We start from the raw sequence: 24270 nt of genomic DNA, 5'->3' as shown, positions 1-24270 counted from the left end.
ACCCAGCCCCGGGGCCCCACTCCACACCCCAGACCGTTGTTCTAGAACTGCACGAGCAGAGGCTGTGAACAGCACCTCCCTTGCCCCACTTATTTCTCTGTCCTGTCTCCCTGCCCAGCACAAGCACGGCGGCCCTCGGGGCTGCTGAATTGCAGTTCGTAATAACCACAGGACAATTGCCACTGACGTTTGGTTGACATTTACGCTCTCATCTGCTCCTCACAGCCGCCTTGAGAAGTTAGGTACTGACCACTCGTTTTACAGACGAGGAAACTAAGAGTCAGACAGGTCAAGGGACCTGGCCAAGGTCATGGAGCTAGTGAGTGGACCTTAAACACAGGTCTTTAGTGTTCACGTCCACCACTCTTGCCTCTGTACACAGCTGCCTCCGAGAGGACGGGGGCCTTTGGGGCTCAAGGAGGCAAGAGAGAAGCTGGAGTCAATGGGCCTTAGGTTTTGATGAGAGATCTCCCACCACTGACCAGAAGGAACAGAGGCCCCAGGCAGCTGGCCGGTCAGACCGAATCGCACTGCAGACAGGGTTCCCGGGCTGCCCCTGGCCCCCTCCTGGCCCTACTCACATCCTTGAGGCAGCCCATGAAGTTGTTGCTGACGGGCGAGCCCGGCAGGTCCGCCGTGTTGGGGCTGCCCCCAATGTAGAAGAAGTCGTCAGAGCCCAGCATGGTGTAATCCTCCTGCGTGTAGCCTGTGGTGGTCAGGATCCCGTCCACCGAGATGGTCACCTACCCAGCCCAGGGAGGGAGGGGGAGAGACAAGGAGACAACCGGCATCAACTCCCTGGGAAGAGCCTCGGGCTGGGCAAGGGAGGGGCCGGGGGGCAGCAGGGGAGGGGGACCCCCCCATTTTTATGTCTGCTTGTCTCGGAGGAGGAACAGTGGGGGTGTGGGGGGGAAGTGGGGGAAGGAGGCAGCACAAGATTTGATGGTTTCAGGGTGGGCTAAGGCCCAGCTCGGCAGGCAGAGGCCTGAAGGGCACTCGAAGTGCTCACTGTGAACAGCACCAAGAAGTGGCTCCGGACGGGAGTGGGAGCTTCAGGAAGGGCCCCAGCAGGGCAGGATGCAAATGGCGCCCTCGATTCTCTCCTCTTGAAGGGGTCTCTGGACCCCCATGTGATTTCAGAGCATCTTTCATAAACAAGGCAGAGAAAACCCACTCTCCTGGGGTGCTGGTGGCTTGGACTCCCCTGCAGCTCTCCCTGCAGGGCGTGGAGGAGTCCTTTCAATCTTAGCCAGGAGGGAGGTGGACAACAGCAAGGGCATGAGGAACAGGAACCCAGATATTCCTGGGGAGACTTGGAACTTCCTGGGGGACACATAGCACCCTTCAGGGCTGATTCCCACCAGCACCCCCCTAACTGGTCCTAGCCCCCTTGCTGAGTCTGTCTCTTTACTCTCCAAGTCACTCCCTTGTCCCCCAAGGAGAGGGCAGCCGTTGGCCTATTCATCAGTCTGTCTGATTCATTCACCACCACCATCATCGGGGCCAGAGTAAGGAACAGAGGGGGACAGGCTAACCTCATGTTACCTTGACTCTGGGCTGAGAAGTCAGGTAAGAAAGCAAGATGGGTAGGGATGGGGGCATACCTGGTGCTCTGAGGAGGTGAAAGGGGCTCAGTAGTGGCCTGGAGAAGGCTGAAGTGACCTTGGGGGGCAGTGACAATACAGGGAACTCCTGATTCCCTGCTCCCCAGACAAATGTCCACCTGACCCCTGAAAAGTCCAGCCGTAGGAGCATCCCACACCCAGCCAGGTTGTGGGGAAGAGCCAAGGCCAGGGGACCATAAGCCCCCACTCTCTGAAGACTGTGGATTAGGACGGTCAGGCTCCTGCAGGGCTGATCGGAAAGCTGACTCGCGGTGAACCCGACCCTGTGCTTCTGCAGGCCACAGCTCACCCCAATCCCACACTCCAAACATGCCTCAGCACCCCCTTTTTGGGCGAAGTCTGGAGACTGGGGCCTTCTAATCACAGCCCGTGCTGTCCTCCCCACATCAGTCCATACCCACATGCCACCAGCCATCTTCCAGTGACTGGTCGCCAGGGTTCCACTGTTGCAGGGCCGCAGAGTGGGTGTTAGGAACACCTAAGGGACATGGGCAGAACGGGGCCAAGGGGAACGTCCCTCACAGGCCCCTCGAGTCCCCCTCGTGCTGGGCTGGAGCCTCACAGTGAGAGGGGAGGGGCCGAAGGGGCCCCCTCCTGGGAGCCATCAAATCTTGTGCTGGGGGGACTAGGTTCAAGGACAGAGGTAAGGGGGTGTCTTTGTGGAAGCGGGCACTTTGAAGCTTTTGAGTCTTGTTTTGAGGGGAGGGTTGGTCATTATTGTTTATTTCTTCTTCCCTCCACCCCACCCGAGGCTAGGAAGTGGAGATCTGGGTGGAAAAGGGAAGGGTCAAAGTATTAGTCACAGAAACATGCAGACAAGATTAGAACAGGCAGAAGGGGGCTGGAGAAAGGGCAGAAGGGGGCTGGGACACAGAGATGGGGGTAAGACAGAGAGGCAGGGGGAAGGGGCCTCCATCCTGCCCTCCATCTCCACTCCCGGGGCTGCACTGAGGGACCAGGAATTGGGCCACTATTAGTTCCTGAGCCTGTGTCTGGTCACCCCAGCTAGAGAGTCAGCTCCTGAAGGCCGGGCCCCTGGCCTGATGTGTCCCTGTAATCCTACTAATCCCAGCACAGTCCAGGGGACACGTCTCCATCATTAAAATGAATGCCAAGTCACCTTGTGACCCAGGGCCACACTTGGCTCTCACTTGCCTGTGTCCCATCTATGAACCCAGCGCCTCGGGGCCTTTGGTGGACAGAATCTCAGTCCTCCAAGACTGATCTGATGGGATGACCCTGCTCCTGTGCATGAGGAGGACCCTCCCAGCCCCAAAGCTCCCCCAGAAGAGGCTCTTCCTCGCTCTATATATACGTCGGCCTACCAGCAGCCTGAGCCGCTCAGGTGTCTCCCCTCCCCAGCCCCAGAGGCCAGGGCACCAGCTACTGGCATCTTCCTCACCCTATGGGCCCTCTTCCGCCAGTCCATTCGGCCAGCTCACCTGCCTTCGCCCTCAGAGTTAGAAGGACCTGACTCAACTCCCCTCCAGACTGGGCACAGATCTGACCTTGCCCGCCATGGCTTTACGCAAATCACCACCACGCGGTGCCCCCTATTGGGAAAGGGCTGACTTAATCCCTTTTGTATCTGTCCCTATTTTAGAGCCACCCCGGCCCAGCGGGTGGGGAGAGGGTAGCAGGAGGCAGGGTAACACAGGGTGCACAGAGGAAGGGGGGGGTGGTCAGCCTGGGGGTGGAGGAAGAAGAGAGAGAAAGGGGGAGACGGGCACTGGGTAGAAAGGAAGCCAAGGGTCAGGGGAATGGAGGAAGGTCTCTGGGGAAGGCAAGGAGGGAGATGACTGAGATTAGTAAAACCCGACTGTTCCCTCAGACAAATCAAAGTCCAGACACAAAAATGGCAGGTTCGTTAGTAAAAGCAGGAAACAGGGGAATAATTCCCCCGGTCCCCCTCCACCCCAGGAGTTCATGATGCCCCTGCCCCCCAATCCCCCCGCACAGCTTCTGGAAGGGGTGGGGCCAGCAGGGGAAGAGGGCAGAGGCAGGGCATGCGACACAGAACAGCCACCACAGCTAGGACGCGTGCAGGTTAGAGGGCCAGGGTGGAGGGCCTGGCCCAGCAGGACAGGTGAGAGAAAGGCAGCCACAGGTGGGAAGGCATGCGGGACCGGGGGGCATTGGGAAGAGCCGAGATGGAGGCGAAAGAGCTGTAGGGGTGCAGGAAGGAGAAGCTTCCTTTCAACGGAGGAAGGGAGAGGAGCCACCACTAGAACAGAGACATGTACAGGTTGAGAAAGAAAGGGATGGGACATTAGACTCAGACCTTCCTCCCCAGAGGGTGACCCAGACACTCATTCCCACCACCCATTCACCACTGATCACTGATCACCGACCCCAGACACGCCTGCTCACACATCACGTCTTACTGAAGGCAGTGGGAGGGAGTCTTGACAGGCTCATTTCCAAGCAGAATCCTTTTCTGTCATCAGAACCACAGCTAGCACCCCAAGAAACGGCAGGTACCCTGCACCCAACCCACACCAATCCACGCAACACAGACAGGCTGGGCCCTGAGTGGGGCTGAGTAGGACAAGAGGAATGAGCCACAGCTCTACCCTGGAAGAGCCACGGCCAGCCAGGGATGAGGGGAAGGAGCCAGGAGACTCAGGAGCCCAGCGCCCAACCTCCGCCATTCCCCAGGCACGGGGCGGGTGGCTAGAGGTGGCTGCAGGGGGCAGCCTATGACCTGGGTGGGCTCTTAACCCTCCCTACTGGCCCTACCTCTCTTCTGCTCTGCTCTGCTCCTCTCTCCCTTAGGCAGGCTGCTAGGATGTGAAACCAGGTCTTGGCCACAAATCCACTCGGGCATTCCATGCCCACCGCACCCCTGGAGGAAAGGCTATGGAAGAGGAAAATACCCCTCTGACATCATCCAGAGCCTTTCCCAGCTCCCTGCTACCATCACACGGTTGCTGACCTTCCTGGGAGGGGGATTATTTGGGGGAGAATAAGACTGTTTTTAACCTGTAGGTAGGCTAGATGGGCTTTGGGGAGTCATGACACCCCTTGGCATTGTATGCAAACGGCTTCAATGGGCTTCTTTTTCCTGTGAGAGTCCACTGCTGTCACCAAATTCTCAGGAGGTTCCTGAGCCAAAGACAGGTAAGGACAACTAGTTTAAGAAGAAGGTCCTGGCCTGCCCTTAGGACTGTGGACGTGGGAGCATGAGGGCATGAGGGCATGAGGACGGAGGACAGCCGAGGGAGCGTGTGCAGCCCTGTTACATGTTTGAGTTTAGCCATCTGCTTGGGGTGGGGAGAAGCTGCAGAGAGAAACAGGTTGGAAAGACACACCAGGAAGATGACCTAACCAGCAGTGATAGCCCCACGGTGAATCCTGATGACTGGATTTAATAAAGTTTGGGAACAGAAACTTCAGGTCACAAATCCTGAGTTCTCCTGTGGCCTTTACCATCTTCCAGAACAATCTCATTTTACATCTCTGACTCTCATCTGTAAAAGGGGTTTAACAACTTCCATTACTCCTGCTTCTCCCAGGCTTACTATGAGGATCAAATGAGATCAATAAAGCGAAAGCACTGAACTCTTCCACTACTTGCTATATGACCCCAGGCCTTCTTGGGCCTCAGTTTCCCCATCTGTTAACTGGGAATAATCTCTGCCTGCTGCCTGCAATCTAGGCATTCGTCGAGTTTAAATGATGTTCAAAAGGTGAGAGCTATTTAGAAGAAGCAAAGCCTCCAGTGTCACGAGCAGAGAACACTTCTTTCAGCCTGACCACACCTGACCCAAACTTCTCCACTGGTTGGCCTTTTTGATCCGGATCCACCCTCTCCCCCAAGGAGGAATACTCAAATAACAAAAAGAGTCCATATAAAGAAGTTAGTAAAAATAAATACAAAACCAACCAGAGTCCAGCTGAGGAATGCCCGGGAATCAGAGCAGGTTGAACCCTGTCTCTTTGGGTGCCCGGTTGTCTGACTCCATTCTTGGCTGAAAGAGCTGATCCCTGGGACAGGTATCTGAGGGTTTATGAGGCAACTCAGGCCACCCATGGGCACCAGCTCCGGTTGCCAAGCAGTGATGCTCACGCTAGAAAGCGTGGACTTTGGAGACTTAGAAATTCACAGGGACTTTCCTGGCAAGGGCTGAAACCAGACAGGGTTGTTTGCTTCTTGACCAACTTAACCAAGTCATTCCATCCTTCCCAGGCCCGATTCCTGGGGCATTCTGGGGTTTCATGTAGTTATTTTGGGACTGATTCCCAAGAAAGGACGGTAATAGGATCTCCAATGGGGCCAGATATGCTGTATTCTCCAGGGTTTGCTATGAGAAGGGAATCGCTTCTTTACAAAACATCCCTGCCCTGGAAACACGGAGATAATCAGTTAATATCTCATAAAGCTTAATAAAATTATAATTCCCTTTACAGAGTACAGACGCTTTCACTTCCATTCCCCTTCTTGATCTTCACACTGACCCCATGACATAGGCAATGCAGGTATATCAGCAGCTCGTTTGGTAGCTGAGGAAACAGCTTTAGCCCCAGTTCACACAGTTTTTAACTGAACTGAGACTAGAAGGAAGGGGAGGTTTAGGGCCCTGATTCTCAGATGGTATCCCCAGGGGTTGGCTTTATCTTGCCTCCCTTCTGTCCCTGAAGTCACAGTTCAGCTGTCTAGTGAAGCTCTGTAAAGAAAGAGTTCTAAATGCCCAGCTCCTAACAGGTACTCAGTGGCCTGGCCTGAGGTGTGGGCAGCAGTGAACTCCTAGCAGCAGCAGCTGAAGAACAAGGCCCGTGGAGGAGCCGTGCTGGGACCACCACATGGCTCCACCTAAACACTGGGACGACAGAGTGGCCAAATGAAGTCTTGGACTGGGGAGGGCTAGGCTGGCCGTGGCCACGGGCACTAGCTCAGGACAGGGCAAAGGATGGGACCACCACAGGTCTGTGGGTGCAGGGAAACACAGACCTGCAAGAGTATCAGGACAGGCCAGATGTGGCCTCAGAGGCACATCCTCCTGGGGAGGTGGGGGAGCCACTCAGACAGGAAGCCTCGGCTCTCATGCTTCCCTCCTCTGCAGCCAGGCAGCTACGCAGACCTGGGAGGCTGGGAAGGCCAGGCAGCTGCCCCAAGCAGCGTGGGCCCCGTGGGAGCAGACACGTCCAACTGCAGGGTCCCCAGCCTGGTGCTCAGTCACTCTGCATTATTAATAGGCGATGACTAACTGCCTGCTGCCGCAGAGCCAGGACCGGGCAGGCAGGAGGGAATCCCGGGGGATGGTGCACAGCAGGGCCTGCAGGCATACGCTCCAAGGGGAGGCGAGGAGCAAAGGGCCGCCCTCAGCTCCTCCCCTGCTCCTGCCCTCCCTGTCCCCACAGCCCACCCCCTAAGAGCCCTCACCAGCTCAGAAGCACACGGTTCACGCAGCCCCCGGCTCACACCGGCGTTTACACTTGTAGAATCACCAGCAGAGAATCACAAACACACAGTACAGTCTCCCACTAACGCCCCCTAAATGTCACACCAACATTTACACACAGTCGCACCCACACACCAACACACACCAGCTGTGTCTACACAGACACCCACACCAACACTCACCGGGACTGAGCCCAACCCAAACAGAGGAGCTTGGCGACAAGTACCCCGGCTTCACCCCAGCTGAGCCTCCTCCTCTCACCCCCTCAACAGGGAAGGGAACCAACCCCGGTCAGAGGCCATGCGGGACAGGCAGGGGGCAGACAGGGGACAGGAGATGGAAGGGAAGGAAGGAAGACAGTGTGAGACACAGTGTTAGTCAGAGCAGCAGGGTGGTGGGGGAACTGGACACTGTCCCTGGTGGGGGGAAAAGACCATTCATGCCATGCAAGATGTCGGGGGAGACGGAACCAGGACCCCTCAAGACTGAGAAGTGAGGGAGGGGATGCTGCTTCTTCCCTGGCAGCCAGCATGGGGCAGCTCCTAAACTGGTATGAATGGTGATTTGAAGGAGCTCTGGACCGGCCCCAGATGGCTCTGCATCCCCCAAGGCCACCTCCCTCGCTGCAGCCTGTGGAGCTGGCTGCCACTGGAGGCCTCACCCCCAGCCCCCTCCCCCAACTCAAGGGGCCTGTCCGGGAACTGACAGTCAGCAGAGCGTAGCATGTCATGGGATGGTGTTTTCCATGGATTTTCAGGAGATCAAGAAAGAAGCTAAATCAAAGAAAAGAAACAAGGGGCAGGGCAGGGGAGAAAAGGAAAATAAAGCAATAAAATAAGCAGCCTGGCATCGGGGCTGGTCTAACCAGAGCCAATGAACATGGGGACTGCCCCAGGTCTCTCTGGCCAGGAATCTGAATTCAGAAGTGGGGGGTTAGGGCAGGGACAGACCAAATTCCTCGATTTCCGTTTGCTTTAGAAAGAAAGAAAAGGGAAAGAGAAAACTAAAAGAGAGAAGCAAAATCTAAAGATTGTCCAGGATGCAGAAAACAATAGGAAGAGCAAAACAACCAAAACCAAACGGGGAAAGGAAACGAAAGAGGCAGAATCCAACAGTTAAAAAAACCCACGGCAAACCAAACGGTAAGACAATTAGAGTGATATCTACCAGATAATGCAGTTTGTTTACCATAGCGTGTCCAATGCCTGCGTGCTTCACCGGAGATATGGGGGAAGGGGGTGGGGTGGGGGGTCAAAGAAAACAACAAAGACAACAACAAAAGAACAGAACGAAAAGAAAAGAAAAAGAAAATGACCAACTGTGAAACTCAAGGAAGGAGGAAAAATATATATCCGTATATGTTTGGTTGTTCAGACCCTCCCACCTTAAGCTCAGCTGAAGTATTTTGTTTAAAGAAAATTAAATTATAATGGGAGGGAGAAATAAAACACACACAAAAATTAAATCCCTTCTCCCAATCCCCTCCCCCCCAACCCTCCTCTGGATTCCTCTCCCCGCCATCATCCCCTCCGGGAAGAGCCGGCTGCAGAGAAGGGGAACAGTTAAAGACCTTGGTTAGTAGAGAAGAAAACAACAAAAGAACTGGACCAGGAAAGCAAAGACTTAAAGATGGCCACATTCCGCGATGAGACAGAAAGGTTAGTTCGGATTTTCACGCATACCTTGCCCCACCTGTCCCTGCCCATCCCTTGGTCCCCCAGGTTATAAGCGTGTTAGTCACACACACAGAGTTGGCAACGGGGTTTTCCAACAGAAGGTGAGAGAGGGAAGGCAGGCAGTTAAGAAGCATACCCAATTATGCAGTATTAGTAAGTCCTATGGGCTGAAATGTTAGGGAGTTGAGGGGAAGGGAGGGAGGGGAACAGGGTGTGAGAAAGGGATGGGCTATTGACTCAGGGAATGGACGGATGGGTTTGTTGGCTAACTGGTCAACCAGATGGCTTTCCAGAGAACTGGCTAAAGAGCAAGTTGGTACTGGCCAACTGGCTGACCAGTGACCATGTCGAGTTAATGGGTTAACTGGCTGGTGATGGGCCAGCTGGCTGTCAGACTGGGAGAAGAGTGGCCAAGGCCCCCAGAGAATCCCAGGACTGGCTCAAATGAGAGGTAATTTCATTTGGAGGCAAGGAGAAGGTGTTCCCAGGGAGCATAGGAGGGGATATGGGTGTCTGCTTTTCCTGGGGATGGAGGATAGCAAATAGATCCAGGGAGTCATGGTGGAGGGAGGGGCAGCTCTGTTTTTGGCAGGGGGGTGGGGGGAGGGTTGGGATATTTTTCTTCCCATTTCTGTTCCTTGAGAAAGGAAGAAAGAGTAAGTCACCACCAGAACAGGGAAAAGGAAACTTGCCCTCCATGGGCTGGCAGAAAGCTCACTCTCACATCAGAGCTAATCATCCCAAAACCTCCTCCCTCCCCTCCGCCCTCCCACAGAGAACTGACTCCTCCTTCCTGCCTAAACTGACCTTTCAGAGCCCATATTACCCCCAAATTTCCCCCAGTTCTTCAATCACCCCATGCCTATTCTCTTATGCTCCTCTGGGCAGCTGTTCCTCCCAGAATGAAGTACCCCCTCACCACCACCACTCCTATAAGTCCCTGGAATTGGTCAGGCTTTCCCAGCAGCCCAGCCTCCTTCCACACACACCCACAGACCCCCGTGCCTCCGCTCCCCACAGCCAGCAGCAAAAATTCACTCCCCCCCACATACCACACCATAAAAAGGAGCAGAGAGGCCCACCTCCCTCTAAAATCCCTTACTCCTCTGTAAACTATAAGCCAGCTTCTTCTACCCCAGACTCTAGAGGCCCTGCCCCCATGTGGCTTAATGTTCATTTCCTCTCCTCATGGTCAAAGAACCACCTTCAAAATTACCCTTTGAGGAGGAGATGGCAAAGGGGCTGAGGCAGCTTCACTTAGTGGATCAGAGATATTGGGACACTACTGCTTCATGTCCATCAAATACTAAACTGTGCGCCCGGGAGTGTGACTGTGAGAAGGAGAGGTCTTCTAGAGACAGATCCATTAGTTAGAGAGTTATTATAACCAGTGGGTACAGGACTAATTCAGTAAGACAATTAATAAGGGCCTTGTATCATTAAAAATAACAGAATTCAATATTAAGCAGCTAGAAGAAGTGCTAAATAACCAATAGTAACTATTAGTGATGCAGAAACAGTTTACATAGCAGGAAGACAAGAGTCTAACTGCAGATGCAGAGGCTGGAACAGGGGATAACACGTGGTACAAGGATTGGTCCTATCAGCCAGTAGGACCGTTGGGAAATGAAGAGGCCAACTAGTCAGGACAAGGAACCATTAGCTTCAGGGCAGCTAAACCCATGGCACAAAAAAAGGTACAAGTGCTCTGGTATCACTGCACTAGTCAAACAAGATAGGGGAAAAAAGGTATTCGAGGTAAAAATCCAGCTACTACTCTTTTTTAATTAGAACTGGTTGTGGAGACTAAAACAAGGAAAAAAGAGTTTTCGACTTTCATGGACAACTTCAATTTTTTAACAAGTACAAGAGCAAATTAAGAAACAAGATTGAGGGCTTCCCTGGTGGCACAGTGGTTGAGAATCTGCCTGCCAATGCAGGGGACACGGGTTCGAGCCCTGGTCTGGGAAGATCCCACATGCCGCGGAGCAACTAGACCCGTGAGCAACAACTACTGAGCCTGAGTGTCTGGAGCCTGTGCTCCTTAGCAAGAGAGGCTGCAACAGTGAGAGGCCCGTGCACCGCGATGAAGAGCGGCCCCCACTCGCCGCAACTAGAGAAAGCCCTTGCACAGAAACGAAGACCCAACACAGCCAAAAATAATAAATAAGTAAAAAAAAAAAAAAAAAAGAAACAAGATTGAGGGAATTCCCTGGTGGTGCAGTGGTTAGGACTCCACGCTTTCACTGCCAAAGGCGCGGGTTCAATCCCTGGTCAGGGAACTAAGATCCCGCAAGCCGTGCAGCACAGCCAAATTAAAAAATAAGAAAGAAAGAAACAAGATTGAGAGGGCCTTCCACTGATGTGTCAGGAGACCCGGGCTTCCTCTGATAAATAGTGAGGTTGTGGTGGGCGAGACGGGGCCCCTCTAGACCTAGGTATTGCAGATCCAGAACCCAGTCCATGGTGATCATGCCCGAGGGGGCAATTGTGGCCAAATACTAGAGTGGAGCCTCCACTGGAACCCATCCTGGCACCTGTGACGCAGCAGCCCACGCCTTCCCAAATGTCAGGATCGGGAGGGCTTGAGGCTTCAGACTAACAAATCAGCAAGGAAAGCTTTGCCCCACCCACAGAAACAGCTAGAGGGCTCCTGGAGCCCACGAGCACAAGGATGACAGTGCATGATGAGGGAGGAGGGCATGAAGAAGTCAGTCATTGTAGCAAGTGTAACTTACCATGGCCAAGGGCCTTTGACAAAGCTCTACCCCATCTTCACCTTGATCTATCGGCATAGCTCCAGCCCTTCAAGAAAGCCAAGAAGGGGATTGTACGCACAAATCACAACAGTCTGAGTGAAGGCAATCTCTGTGGAGCTTGAGCAAGAGACGCTCAGGACAAAGAAAAGAGGATTCAGAGATAAGAGGGGCCCATTTTTCCAAAAGACAAGCAGAACACTTAGATGTTTCAAGATTTCGGAACACCCAAGAATGGCGGTACCACAAGACGAACGACAGGCACCTTAGCAGTGCGCACCAAGGCCGACAGCCAGGCCCTCCCGGGAGGCAGGAAAATGGAGTCAGACTCCCATCCTCCCACTTCCTGCGGGACAGCCTTGGGCCAGCTCTTCAACCTCGCTGGTGAAACAGGAGTATCTCCCACTTCACAGGATTGTTAGAAAAGTTAGGTGAGATTCAAAAGAGAAAAGAGACCCTTGAACTTGGGGGTTCCGGAGGAGGAGAGATGTGAGGGTGCAATCTCAACAATGCTGTAAGAAAGGGACAGGTCCTGAGGAGACTCTGAGGGGGCGGGAGAGTAAAGTGAGGTAGAGCTTTTCCCAGAGGACAAGAGATATTTCTGGGCTCGTATGAAATAGATCTACTGGATCCTCATGTCCAAAACCTCACCAACTGGCTTCAAGAAAGAGCCCAAAGGAACCAGCAAAACCACTAGAAAAACAAATAAAAACACTCAGTAGTTGCTGGTATTAAGCCCTCAAGGAGCTTACCATGTAGAAATAGAGAAAAGAGGTGAACACAAATCATTGACCATGCAGACGGAGTGTGATGATAGGGCCAGAACACAGCAAAGAGGGAGACTGGCCCGGGGACCCAGAGGATCAAGGAAGGCCTTACAAAAAAGGTGGCGGTTCAGCTGGGCCTGAAGGATTGGAAAAAAAAAAACCCACAACTAACAATAATGGCGACAGCAAGCCCTCCGCTGCTCACGCGGTGCCAGGCACAGGCCACCACCTCAGTTAGTCCTCAAAGGCCCCTCTCACTTTGCACAGAGAGGTTACATTACTTGCCTCAAGTCACTCCAACTAGTGGCAGAGCTGGGATTTGAACCCAGTCTATCCGACCCGAACCCCAGCTCTAGGGTTTCACCCGGCAGAAAGGAGGGTGAATGGTGGTGTTGGCGGGAGCTCTGTGGGAATGAGGTGGGCAGCTCGGGAAGCCAGTATAGACAGGGTGTGTACAGCACCACAGTTAGGCCCTAAGATGGGGCGTGTGACAGGCCAGAGAGGCAGGGCAGCCCAGGCCGGAAGGGGAGGGAGTCCCAAGTGCCTGCCAGGCCCCATCCTTGGGGGATGTCCCTCCTTGGGGCCCAGGGGGGCTCCCGAAAATCTCCCCACTGAGGAACGGCCTCATGGGAGCTGAGCAGGTAGAAGCTCCACGTGATATTTTGGGAGCCAGGTTGTCTTCCAGAGTTCATGCTGGCTAGTGATGGTGGGGGGAGGCATACTGGGTGTGGGAGGAGGGTGGGCCCAGGATTAAAAATAGGCCTCAGGGAATCCTCAGAGGGAATTATTCCTGCAAAGATCCCCCAAGAGACACCACCAGGCACAGGGTCCTCAGGGCTGGGCTCAGAGGGAGAGGAGGGCGAGAGCGGGGTGTGGTCTGAGTCAGGTGTCCTCTGGTCCTGACTGCAATGTTCTAGGAGTCTCTAGATGATTCCGGGGACCACTATCTGGTTCAGGGGAGGGGTTGAAATGCCTCCCTCCAGTCTCCCGAAGCTGCAGGACCAAGAGGAAGGGAGACCCCTCAGTGCTTGCCCTGGGGCAGGCTCTCCCCAGGAGGCAGTCTCCCCAGCTGTTCTAATCACTTGGGGAAAACAATGCGGATCCCAGTGTCCTCAGACCCCAGCCATCAACCCTAAAGGCAGAAGCAGATGTCATTTCTTACCTCAGCCCCCCACCCCTGTCTTTGCTCCTGGCCACTCCCAACCCAATGTCACTCCCAAGATCATAAAAGGATCTTTCCAATCCCAGGACACCACGTGGCCCCTGTATAAATGTGTCTGCACAGGGTTTCTCCCCTTCGTCGCACTACTGACATTTGGAGCCAGATAATTCTTTGCTGTGGGGCTGCCCTGTGCATTGTGGGATGTTTAGCAGCATCTTGGCCTCTACCCACTACATTCTAGTAGCACCCTCCCCAAGCTGTGACACCCAAAATGCTTCCAGACATTGCCAAGTGTCTCCTGGGGGGCACTCCGCCCTCGGTTGAGAACCACTGCTCTAGGGACAGCAGGACCCAATAAATTATTAGAAGCCCTGAAAGACAGGCACTCAAAAGGCCTGGTGAGGATGGACTTGGTCACAGGCTAGGCCCCGAGCGAGGGCAATGAATCCAGAGCACAGCCTTAGGGCTGCCATTCCATCCCCCTGATGGTCACAATGACCAAAAAAGGGCTGCAGCTCATATTTACGGATGTGGACTGGAGTCAAATAAATCTCTCCAGAAACCCTTTCTAAGGAGACCTCTCAATCAAAATCTTAAAGCAGACACCCTCTTTGGCCCCGAAGGCTTATGTTCAGGTCAACATGACCTGACTCTGCTCTGACCCATCCGGTACAGCAGGCCAGGGGGACGTGGTCACCAGTTACCAGCTCAGACCCAGGACTCTGTGAGCCCCGGGGAGAGGCTACTATGGGTCCCTGTCCACACTCAGTACTGCTGAGGCCAGGCCTCACCCCCTCCGTACGGCGTTCCCGCCTTCCCTGGTCACAGACCTCTCCCTTCTCTCTAGGTCTCTCGAGTTCCTAGAACGTTTAAGATTCCTGCCGCTCAGCTGGCCCTCGTGTGGCTTTGTTCTGTTCACTTTTAACAGACTCATCCTGTGTCCTCAAGAGCCGAAGGGCTGGGAGGGCCGGGCCCATCTCTTTTTTCCCTTGGTATCCAGTATAGATGGACAATATATTGGCCAAAGGACACGTGGATAGGGACTCTGGGCTTGTAGCATGTTGCCAAAGGCAGCACCAGGTGACAGACAGCACTGGGCCTGGGGAGGGAACATCAGCAAGAAGGCAACTCCGCCCACCCCTGCAGTAAATGTGGGTGGAGCCTAAAAGTATGACAAACAGTGCAAACACTCAGGTTTGCTACAAGACAGCCCTCTGGCAGGGTCAGGGGATGATGCGACATGAAGGGGGCACCACCCTGAGGAGGAGTGCTGCTCTTCAGAGCTCGGGGCGCACTGAGAGCAGATGCCTGGGTGGGAGCCCGACTGCAGCAGGGAGCAGCGGCTCGGAAAGAGCAGGCGGATTAGTCACGGTGTCCCTACAGCAAGGGGAAGGCACCAGAGGAGGGGGACTCCCCATTAGATCGTCACTCAGTGGGTTGAAGAAGCGCAGGTAAGAACAGTGTGAGGTCAGCCGGAATCCCGCCCCCACCCACCATGAGCCTTTCAGGGGGAAGAAGGAGAGGAGGAGAGGGCAGGTGACAAAGACGGTGAAGAGGAGAGACATCGGAAGTTCAGCCACCAGGAAGCTCAGCTAGAACCAGGAGATACAGAGCAGATACCTAGTAAGAGAAGGGCTACAAACCAGCCAAGACAGCACCTCCCAGGCATAGAGGCTCCGTGTTCCTGGTTGCACTGAGCTTGCTGGGGGTGGAGCTGGAAAAGTGTCCCTGCCACCAGCTACAGAAACTGGTGGACCCGGAGAGAAGGACCAGCAGAGTCTGGGCACCTGGGCCTCAGGTGCCAAGCGATCAGGGCACGGAGTCAGAAGGTGCATCCCGGAGCCACTGAGGATGCACAGCGGCTTCTCCGGCTTTGGAAGAAGGGTCTGGCTTGGACTCTGCTTGAGGCAGGAACTTCTCAGGGCTGGAAACAAACTGTGGAGGCTGCTGTCAAGCAGAAGCCCGGCCAGAGGGAATGCTTCGCCTGCCATAGCCACCCTGTGCCTTGTGAGAGGCAAAGAGGCCACTGCACTGAGAGGATAGCACCAATGCCCAGAAGCATCAGCCCCCAGGGACGGGGGGAGTCTGGGAGATGGAGCTGAGGGGACACTGAGGACACTGTCCTGCCTGCAGGGGCTGCCCCAAGAGTCTCCTCGAGCTCCCACATGGGCTGGCCTGGAAGCCACGGAAAGACAGCCACCAACCCATGGGAGCGCCTGCACCCCTTCGGAGGGACAGGAAGGGACAGGAGAGAGAGGGTACTGCCCGGACGAGAGGCAGGACCAAGCACCTCGCCAGTCCGTTCCCCTCTCACGCCTGCTGCCCCGACCTTGCTCTGAGCCCAGGCCTGCCTCTGCCCTAGAAAGGCCCCGCCTAAGGGCAGGCCACACCCCACCCCACATGGCCCAGGCTTCCTGCCCTAATGGTACACCAACTCAACCAGAGTCTGGCCAGAGTCTCCCCATCCCGTAGCCCCCAAGGGCCCCACCAGTTCAGGTTCTATCTCATTCCTCCCAGCCCCCCAGTCGCCCTCCTGCCAGATGACCTGATTCCTCAGCCCCAACCCTTGAACCCGGCCCCTGGCACCAATCGGAGCCTGGCCCTTCCTCTTCCCTCGGGCTCCGGCCCCGGGGCAGCCTCCTCCCCAGCGCAGCATCCTGGTCCTTGAAGCCTGCACACTGCAGGCTGCGCTCCTGGACCCTCCCAGCCCACCCGCCCGCGGCCTAAACCTTCTTCAGAACCACGCCTTGCTGCTGAGCCTGAAGCCTTGCCCCACACCCCAGGCAGCCCGCTCTCCCCACTCCGGTACTGTCCCAGATACAGCTGGCCCCTGGCCTTCTTGCTCCCCCTACCTGGCGCAGGTTTCGAGTGACCCGGACGTCGTGCCAGGCGTTGTCGTTGAACTTGCCGTTGACGGGTTCCACAAGGGCCTCAAAGGCTCCCGAGCCCAGGTTGATGACAAGCCAGACGGCCCCAGATTTGAGGGACAGGTTGACATAGTCGGCCGACTTGCCCGTGTGCAGCATCAGCCCGTTGCGCTGCAGGGTGCGGAAGGCCAGCGTGATCTCGTCCGTGCTGCTCTGGATCGGGTTGTGTGACAGGTCATAGCAGAAGAACTCATTGCCTTTGAAGGTCGCCACAAACTCCTCCTTGCCTGGACGCCGCGGTGGGGAAACAGGAGAGGGCTGAGTGCGGCAGGGCACTCCAGACCCTCCCTCTTCCCCTCCAGCCACCCAGGTGCAGGTCCTGGGCACCGGGAGCCCCTCGATCCCAACTGCAAGCTTTAGGCTCTCTCCCCTCCCCGTGCTGTCCACCCTCCTCTCTGGACCCTGCCGTCTTCGATGTCAGAAGTCAGCTTCCCCCACGTCTGTCTCCAAAGCAGGAGGCTGCTAAGTGGCTCTCACACTGACAGCTGACAACTAAGCTGCCACAGGGCCAAGCGAAGCAGACGTTCTCACTGTCTCCTCCCCCACTGGCCCTCCATCGGCCACCCCTTAACAAAAGGATGTGGTACAGCAACAGGAAACTGCACCGGACATCTTCCCAGAGTGCCCCCTATGGCGGGGCACCAAGGGTCTCCTGAGTGCAGCCCACCTCCCCCTCCCGCCTCTTCTCCAGTGATGGCCATTCTCAGTGCCTGGGGACGGTCTGAGGCCTCACCACATGGGATGGGACTAGTAGGCCTACTTTGTAGCAGTGAGCAAATGAGGAGAATGGGGTGGAGGAGGCAGGGGGAAGACACATGGGAGTGCGATGCAGGTGGCAAGGATGTGTGTCAGGGAGCAGTGGGCCATTGGGCGGGGCTGACACAGGTGGCCACCATGCCAGCTGTCACCGCCCCCCCAGCTTCCTAGTCCAACCTGAGAGGACAGCACAGACAGGCCCTAGGCAGAGAGCCTCCAAGGGTCCCCAGAGGGCAGGTGTGGGACCCTGTGTGCCAGGAGATGGCTGGGGGCAAAAGTGCATAGGCAGGCCCGGCCCTTGTGCGTGTGTGTGTGAGTGTGCGTACACGGGTAAGCGCCCTGCATGGGGCTTCTTCCACTGGCACGCTTTCAACAGGAGTGAAAACAACTGGAAGGGCCTTAGGGATTTTTAGCATTCTGTAAGTGGGTGACAATGGCTCCGTGCAAGGAAGGTGGGTCCCAGCCCCACACCTTCACAAGCCGGAGCGCACACAGAGGGAAGAAAACAGGCTGTGGAGTCAAGGGAGCGCAGAGGACCTGGACTCTGACAGTGACTCATTTCTCCTCCCAGCAGGCGGTGGCACAACAGCTGGGCCCACCCACCTTGCAGGGTGGATGTGGGGGCGAACAAGATGGCCGGCCAAGGGCCTTCATGGAGTGCAGAGATTCTCAGCACAGGCCCCCAGGCCCAGGAAGAAGCAGGGCACGATGCCGGTGCAGGGGGCACACGCGGCCTTCAGAGGCCCCCGTCCCCCCTGTGGGCCGGGCCCCAGCAGCAGGAGCCGCGTGTGGAAGCCGTGGCTCTCCGGGTGCATCTCCTGCAGATGCCTCTCCCCTGCACAACGGCCCCACTCTCTCCCTCCGGGCAGTCTGCCCACAGACTCAGTCCTCACTGCTTCCGGATGCCAAGGCACCAGCTGCTGCCCCAGAGCCTGGCACCTCACTCACTGCAGCTGGCCAGGCCCGGTTTCCTGAGGTCACAGGGCAGCGAGGCTGGTGGGGCATGGGCCACATGGGGACAGCCACAAGCCCCACTCTGCCTACCTTGGGGCTCCAGTGGGAAGGGCCAGAAAACAAAGATGAGGAGTCAAGGAGAAACAAGAAGGGAAAGACTGGTGATGTGGAGGGAGGCCACGTAGAGAAGGAGAAAGATGGACCATGAGAGACAGAAGGGAAATGGAGACAGCGCAGAGCTGTGAGGGACCAAGAGGTGATGGGGGGAAGCAATCTGGATAAAGACGAGGGTAAGCTGGGAGGGGACAGGTAAGGGTGATGGGAAGAGGGCCCGCAAGGAAAAAGGGACAGAGACCTCCCAGGAAAGGAAGCCAAGGGTTTCTTAGGGCCTTGCTGTTTCCATAGCAACCAGGCCTGCTGCCCAGGCACTGGCAGAGCGGGAGGGGGAGGGGGGGCTCAAGGACCAGAAAAGGGAATGTGTTTGACCTTGAGTTTGCTCTGCATCCTACTCCCTCCCTGAAGCCGGGCCTCCCCTTCCACTCCCTCACCTTCACTGCAGTCAAAGAAAATATTAAAGGGAGAGTCAAAAAGAAAGAAAGGAAAGAATAAGGCAACCACGTGAAAAAGTGATTGGAACAGAACAAAAGAGGCCAGTAAAAAGGAGAGAGGCGGGCCTAAGGCAGGACCACGGCTGCCAAGGCAAAGTGGAGAAATGAGGCCATTCCTCGATTCCTCTGGGCTCTGGCTCTGGTCTCCTAGGAGAGGAGGCAGAGCCAGCCACTCTGCAGCCAGAGTCTACATGTTCTCCAACGCCTGTCACCGCCACGGACCCAGGTAGGCCCAGGGATGGAAAGAGGCTTGGAGCAGCCAGAGGGAACCTGAAAGAATTGGGGGAGAGCGACAAAATAGATGAGCAAATGCGAACAAGAAAACCCAAGGTGGTGGGAAGGACAGAGATAGCCCCTGAGTGGGGAGGAGGCAGTAGGACCTCTAGGGATTAGTGTGTCAGGTAAGCAAGTGGGGGCTGCCCTGACAACCGTGCTCAGAAGAGCACCAACCAGATCTAAGAGGAGCGAGACCTGAAACAGCAGGGGGCGCTCTCCCCCACCTCACCGCGCGGACAACCCCGGAACCACAACTCCCAGCAGCACTTGAACAGTTACCGGCTCCTAACAGCCCCTGGCACTGGAAGGGGGTCATTGCTGATACCTGTTTATCTCCCAGGGTCGGGGAACGTGGAGCCCCACACGTGTCCACAGTCAAGCTGAATGTGGCTAGAGACCAGTTGCTGTGGTCCTGGATCTCTAATGGCCATGGGGGGGCAGGCCCAGCTCAAAGCCCTCTTCTGGGAAGGTCTCCAGCCCCCTTAGCCCCTCCCTACACTCAAGCACTACAGCTGTCTGTTCAGCTCATTTGGCTCTTACTGCCTAGTAACATCTTGTACTGCTCCCTTGAGAGGAAGTGTGATGTGAGAAAGAAGACCTGGGCACTAATGCTGGCTCTTGCACCAGCTTTGTGACTTTGGCCAAGAGGCAACATCTCTAAGCTCCAGCTTCCTCCTCAGGACAAAGGAACTCATCATCGGCCTACCTCACAGGTCGCCGTGGGCATCTAGAAAGAGACCACACCAGGTGAGGCTTCATAAACTGTAAACCATTCCACAAATAAATGACTCTTACGCTGGGATGTAACTTTCTCTGTGTGTATGTGCTGCCTCTCTCTCTAGATCAATGAATAAATTAACTCCTCTGCACAAAGTCTGCACTTTCCCTATACTTCGCACGTACCACACTTTATTGTAGTTCTTTGTTAGAACATCAGTGAGCCCCTTGAGAACAGAGCCTGTTCACCCATTTAAAATAAATCTGCTGAGCACACACCTACATATGTGCCAGGAGCTGTGGAAAGCATCAGGGGTACACGAACGAAAACACCCAATCACCGTCCTCAGGGAGCTCGGTGGAGTTGGGGAGGCAAACAGGTAAAGTGACAGTTACTCGCTGTGTGGCGAGTGATGTAATAGATGTGTAGACAAAGGGAACGCCGAGCAGCTTCTGGGTTTGCCTGGGGAGTTTGGGGGAGACTTCCAGTGTGGTGGCCTGGCTGCTTTTTCGAGAGTCAGCTGAAAGAAATACCAGATGGTTGGGGAAGAGGGCAGGGATGGCAGAAATGCAGGCCAACAGAACAGCAAGTACTAAAGAATGGGACTTGATAGCCCCAGGGCTTGGCACCCACTGGAACTCCTTGAGGGGTTGCTACACTGCCCTGTAAACTTCTTAGGGAAGAGAGTCTCTTAAGAGAGGCAGCCTCACACAGGTTTGAGCCCTGGTCCGGGAAGATCCCACATGCCGCGGAGCAACTAAGCCCACAAGTCACAACTTCTGAGCCCACGTGCCACAACTGTTGAAGCCCGCGCGCCTAGAGCCCATGCTCTGCAACGAGAAGCCACTGCAGTGAAAAGCCCGTGCACCGTAACGAAGAATAGCCTCCTCTCGCTGCAACTAGAGAAAGCCTGCGCACAGCAACGAAGACCCAACACAGCCAAAAATAAATAAATAAAATAAATAAATTTATTTTTAAAAAAAAAAGAGAGAGAGAGAGGCAACCTCAGTGAAGAAAAAAAAAAGGAGCTTGAAACCTACAGCCCTGAGACAGGATAAAGGGCCCTGGGCTGGCCTCAGGGGCATTGGCAAGCGTCAGTTTCCTCATCTGTAAACCAAGGGCAATGAGCCCTTCCACAGGGGGTTGTGAAGGCTCATTTAGGTGACGCATGTGATACACAACTTATTATAAATGCCACATCTCCCAACCAGAATCTCCCTGGGCTGACACCTATCGTGCTTGCAGAATTTGATGGTTAAATGGGGGGCTGACCCTGCTGCCTAGCCACTCTCCCAGAGAAACAGATACTTTCTAGTCATCCCTGTTCTTTGGCCTGAACAACTACCACAAAAAGACATCTGTGGGGACTTCCCTGGCAGTCCAGTGGTTAAGACTCAGCACTTCCACCACAGGGGGCATGGGTTCAAGCCCTGGTCGGGGAACTAAGATAAGCGTGGCCAAGAAAAAAAGGACATCTGTGTTCTAGAAAGAGGTCATCAGGACAACTGGGCTTTGGGAAAGAAATGGAGGTTTGTGGCCGTTTACACCGAGGCAGGTACTGCGGGTGGACCTCCGAGGGAGTTGAAGGGTACATGCCTCTATTGACTCAGCTGCCCTCCAGAAAGTGAAGTTGGCCTACAGAGGGTGAGGGCTGGGCTCTCTGGGGACCGTGGGGTCACTGACCTTTTGTCGGCTGGTGCACATCGCTGGCTCCTCCTCTCCCGGCCCCCCCCTCGGAGAACAGTAAGGACCCTACTGGAGAAGCAGAATTGGGGAGTCAGGCACAGGGGGCTACCCAGGCAGTCCCACCCCAGCCTTGAGGCGATGGAGGGCCCTGTCCAGGGCAGAGGGCCGGCTTGGAGGTACAGGGTCAGGGTGGGGTGCTGCTCTGGGGACTCGCTCGCTTCAGGGCCTCTGGGGAAGGAGCCAGTTGACAAACTGGGAACCATCAGCCCCACAAACCCCGTCAGACTCACGACCACTGACCTCCCCTTCCTTGCCCAGGGGCGGGGAGACGAGCAGAGGAGCAGAGGCCTCGCTGCTGGTTCAGGAGCCCCTTCTGCCCAACAACGTGCAAACAGGTCAGACCTCTGGCCCTGGGGGCCCTGACCTCCCATCCAGATTCTCCCCCACTCTCGGCCGCGCTCTGCTGGGCCAGGTTCCTCTTCTTCAACTAGTCCAACAGCCTGACAGAGCACCCCTCTTCCAAAACCGCCCCGTTCCCACACCAAAGCCCTCTTCTCCTCTTTGCCCATCCTCGAGGCAAGCTGGTTCTCCCTCTACACCTGTTCCTTTACTGCAGTGAGTGCTCTCAATGTTGCCTTCATCCACTTCTTGGCCAGTTAGGCCACGGAGCTTCCCAGGGGCAGGGCCACGTGCTCTGTTTGCTCCTTGTCCCTCCACTGTGCCCTCAGCAGGGCTGCGCACACCAGGAGGTCCTGCCTGGCTGAGCTCACAGTGGGTGTGGGAAGGCCTTTCTCGGGGAGGACTTCCCACTCGCCACCGCCCAGCGCCCCCAGCCCAGGCCTCCAGAGTCCCGCAGGCACTCGTCACCATGTCTGGCCTCCAGGCTGCCTTAAGTTCTCCACCCAGCCCTGACCAGCGGCTCCCAGGCACCACACCTACTGCCAGACCCCACGAGATGGTTCTTACGGGGAACTCAAAAATGGAGTTTAAAAGTCCTGGGGGCTTCCCTGGTGGCACAGGGGTTGAGAGTCCGCCTGCCGATGCAGGGGACACGGATTCGTGCCCCGGTCCGGGTGGATCCCACATGCGGCGGAGCGGCTGGGCCCGTGAGACACAGCCACTGAGTCTGCGCGTCCGGAGCCTGTGCTCCGCAACGGGAGAGGCCACAACAGTGAGAGGCCCGCGTACCGCAAAAAAAAAAAAATGTCCTTGTCTGGGCCCTTATTCCAACCCCAATCCCCAGAACTGAAGCTAGAATAACACCTGGGCTGTGGCCTTTCGGGAGGTGGAGGGGTGGCTTTAGGGATCCTTCAGGGCTTCATCTAGGACAAAGTTGAGCCACAGCCAGCAAACCCAGAATCAGGCACTGAGATGCAAGAAGGATGTGAGTAAACCCACCAGGCCCTGACTCCCCACTCGGGACTTCCTCTTTCCCCACATTTCTTACCATAATTTCACATCCTTGCAAGAATCCCAGGCCTCTACCTCCCCAGACCTAAATCCATCCCAAATTCCCGATCTGAGTCTCTCCCCACAGCCCAGCCTTCATCCTGTAGGCTTCTCCTGCCTACAGGCTAAGGATACCACCCTGTCCTTATGGAAGATGAACCCCAACAGAGGACCAGCGGGGCAGGGAAGCAGTGCCTGAGGATCTGGGAGGGAGTCAGCAACAGGGAGGTCAGAGCTAGGGGATCAAGGTCAGGACTCCTGGGGTCTGTCTCCAGGTTTGCCGAACACCAGGGCTTTTAAAGATGGTAAGGACTTGGTCGAAGGGAGGCTAAAAATAGATGAGCAGTCCCAACAGTACCACCAATTAAACGCTGCGTAATCACTAGCAAGTCACTTCATCTCTCTGGACCTAAATGTCCTCATCTGTCAAACAGGGTCAGGAGACATCCAGAAGACACAAGGGTGAGGGTGTACGGGGGTGGGGGGAACTGCTGTGGAAAGGGGGCATCCCACAGCGATGAGGGGAATGAGGCTGCCTAAAACCCACTTCCTCCAGCCCATGCTTTTCTCTTTTTATTTGGGTTCACAGAAAAGAAAGAATGAGCAGAATGAGCAGAAGGAAATAAAACACCACGAGAAAGAAAAAAAAAAAAGCAGATACACTATCAGGAAAACACAAAAAGGTGACTGGAGACAACGGCAGGAGTTCAAACATCTCTTGATGTCAGAAACCAAGGTGGGATGAGGGCGGATGGAGTGTGTCGGGGGAGGTGGGAGAGGGGAGAGCACACATGGGGACCAGCCCCCACCCACCCCAGCGCCCAAATAAAATAAAGACAAGGCAGAGGAAGGGTAGGGGGGCAAGGTGGGGGTGGAGAGAAAATCCAGGTGCAGGTTGGGGGCCATCCAATCCAATCCAATCCAAACCAAGCCAGAACTTCAAACCATACCTTCGCTGTTTAACGTCAGGTGAGCCGGACCTTGGAAAGGGAAGGAGAGAAAGAAAGAAAGGAGACAATAAAAGAAGAAAAAAGAAAGAAAAGGGGAAAGAAACAAAGAAAACACGAGTCATCAAAATCAGCCAGAGAGAGGGGAGAAAAAAGCTTTTGCTGCCACAATTTAAAAACCCTTTTTAACTTGTGACAGACATCGGGGGAAAGCCCCCAGCCCAGAGCTGAGGAAAGGGGCCCGATGCCAAAACAGAGGGTGGAGGGCACGAGAAGCGGGGCGAGAGAGAGAGAGAGAAGGGGGGCGCCGGAGATAGTGAAGGGGGTACAGGCAGAACCAGAGGAAGGACTGGGGCAGGGAGTCACTGCAGGGGGAGAGGAGATTTTGGTTTCTTTTTTTTTCTTCTTGCCGGAAAAAAAAAAAGGAAAAGGAGGAGAAGCATGAGGCTGGGAGGGCTGCTTTTTCCTTTTTCTTTTTTTCTTTTTTTTTTCTTCCGGGAGGCGGAGAGAAAAAAAAACAGTCAACGAGAAAAACGATTCGGATGGAGGAGAAAATAAAAC

General features: G+C 55.3%; 1 protein-coding gene across 2 annotated transcripts in view; it reads right to left on the bottom strand.

Moving 5' to 3' along the window:
• Window positions 1–24270, bottom strand: part of NRXN2 (neurexin 2) — a 98014-nt gene that overhangs the window by 57863 nt on the left and 15881 nt on the right. Inside the window, exons 3-7 of one of the 2 annotated variants that reach the window (XM_024749166.1) lie at window positions 23713–23742; window positions 21311–21382; window positions 16241–16542; window positions 8216–8239; window positions 582–743 (exon numbers count right to left, since the gene is read on the bottom strand). In XM_024749166.1, the coding sequence (XP_024604934.1) occupies window positions 582–743; window positions 8216–8239; window positions 16241–16542; window positions 21311–21382; window positions 23713–23742 (590 nt within the window). The remainder of the gene's footprint in view (window positions 1–581; window positions 744–8215; window positions 8240–16240; window positions 16543–21310; window positions 21383–23712; window positions 23743–24270) is intronic. The other variant, XM_024749165.1, reaches the window with a different exon arrangement.

This window comes from Neophocaena asiaeorientalis, unplaced genomic scaffold (genome assembly GCF_003031525.2).
Source record: "Neophocaena asiaeorientalis asiaeorientalis breed wild unplaced genomic scaffold, Neophocaena_asiaeorientalis_V1.1 scaffold43, whole genome shotgun sequence".
Classification (NCBI taxonomy): Eukaryota; Metazoa; Chordata; class Mammalia; order Artiodactyla; family Phocoenidae; genus Neophocaena; species Neophocaena asiaeorientalis.
This window is presented reverse-complemented; position numbering and strand designations above follow the sequence as displayed.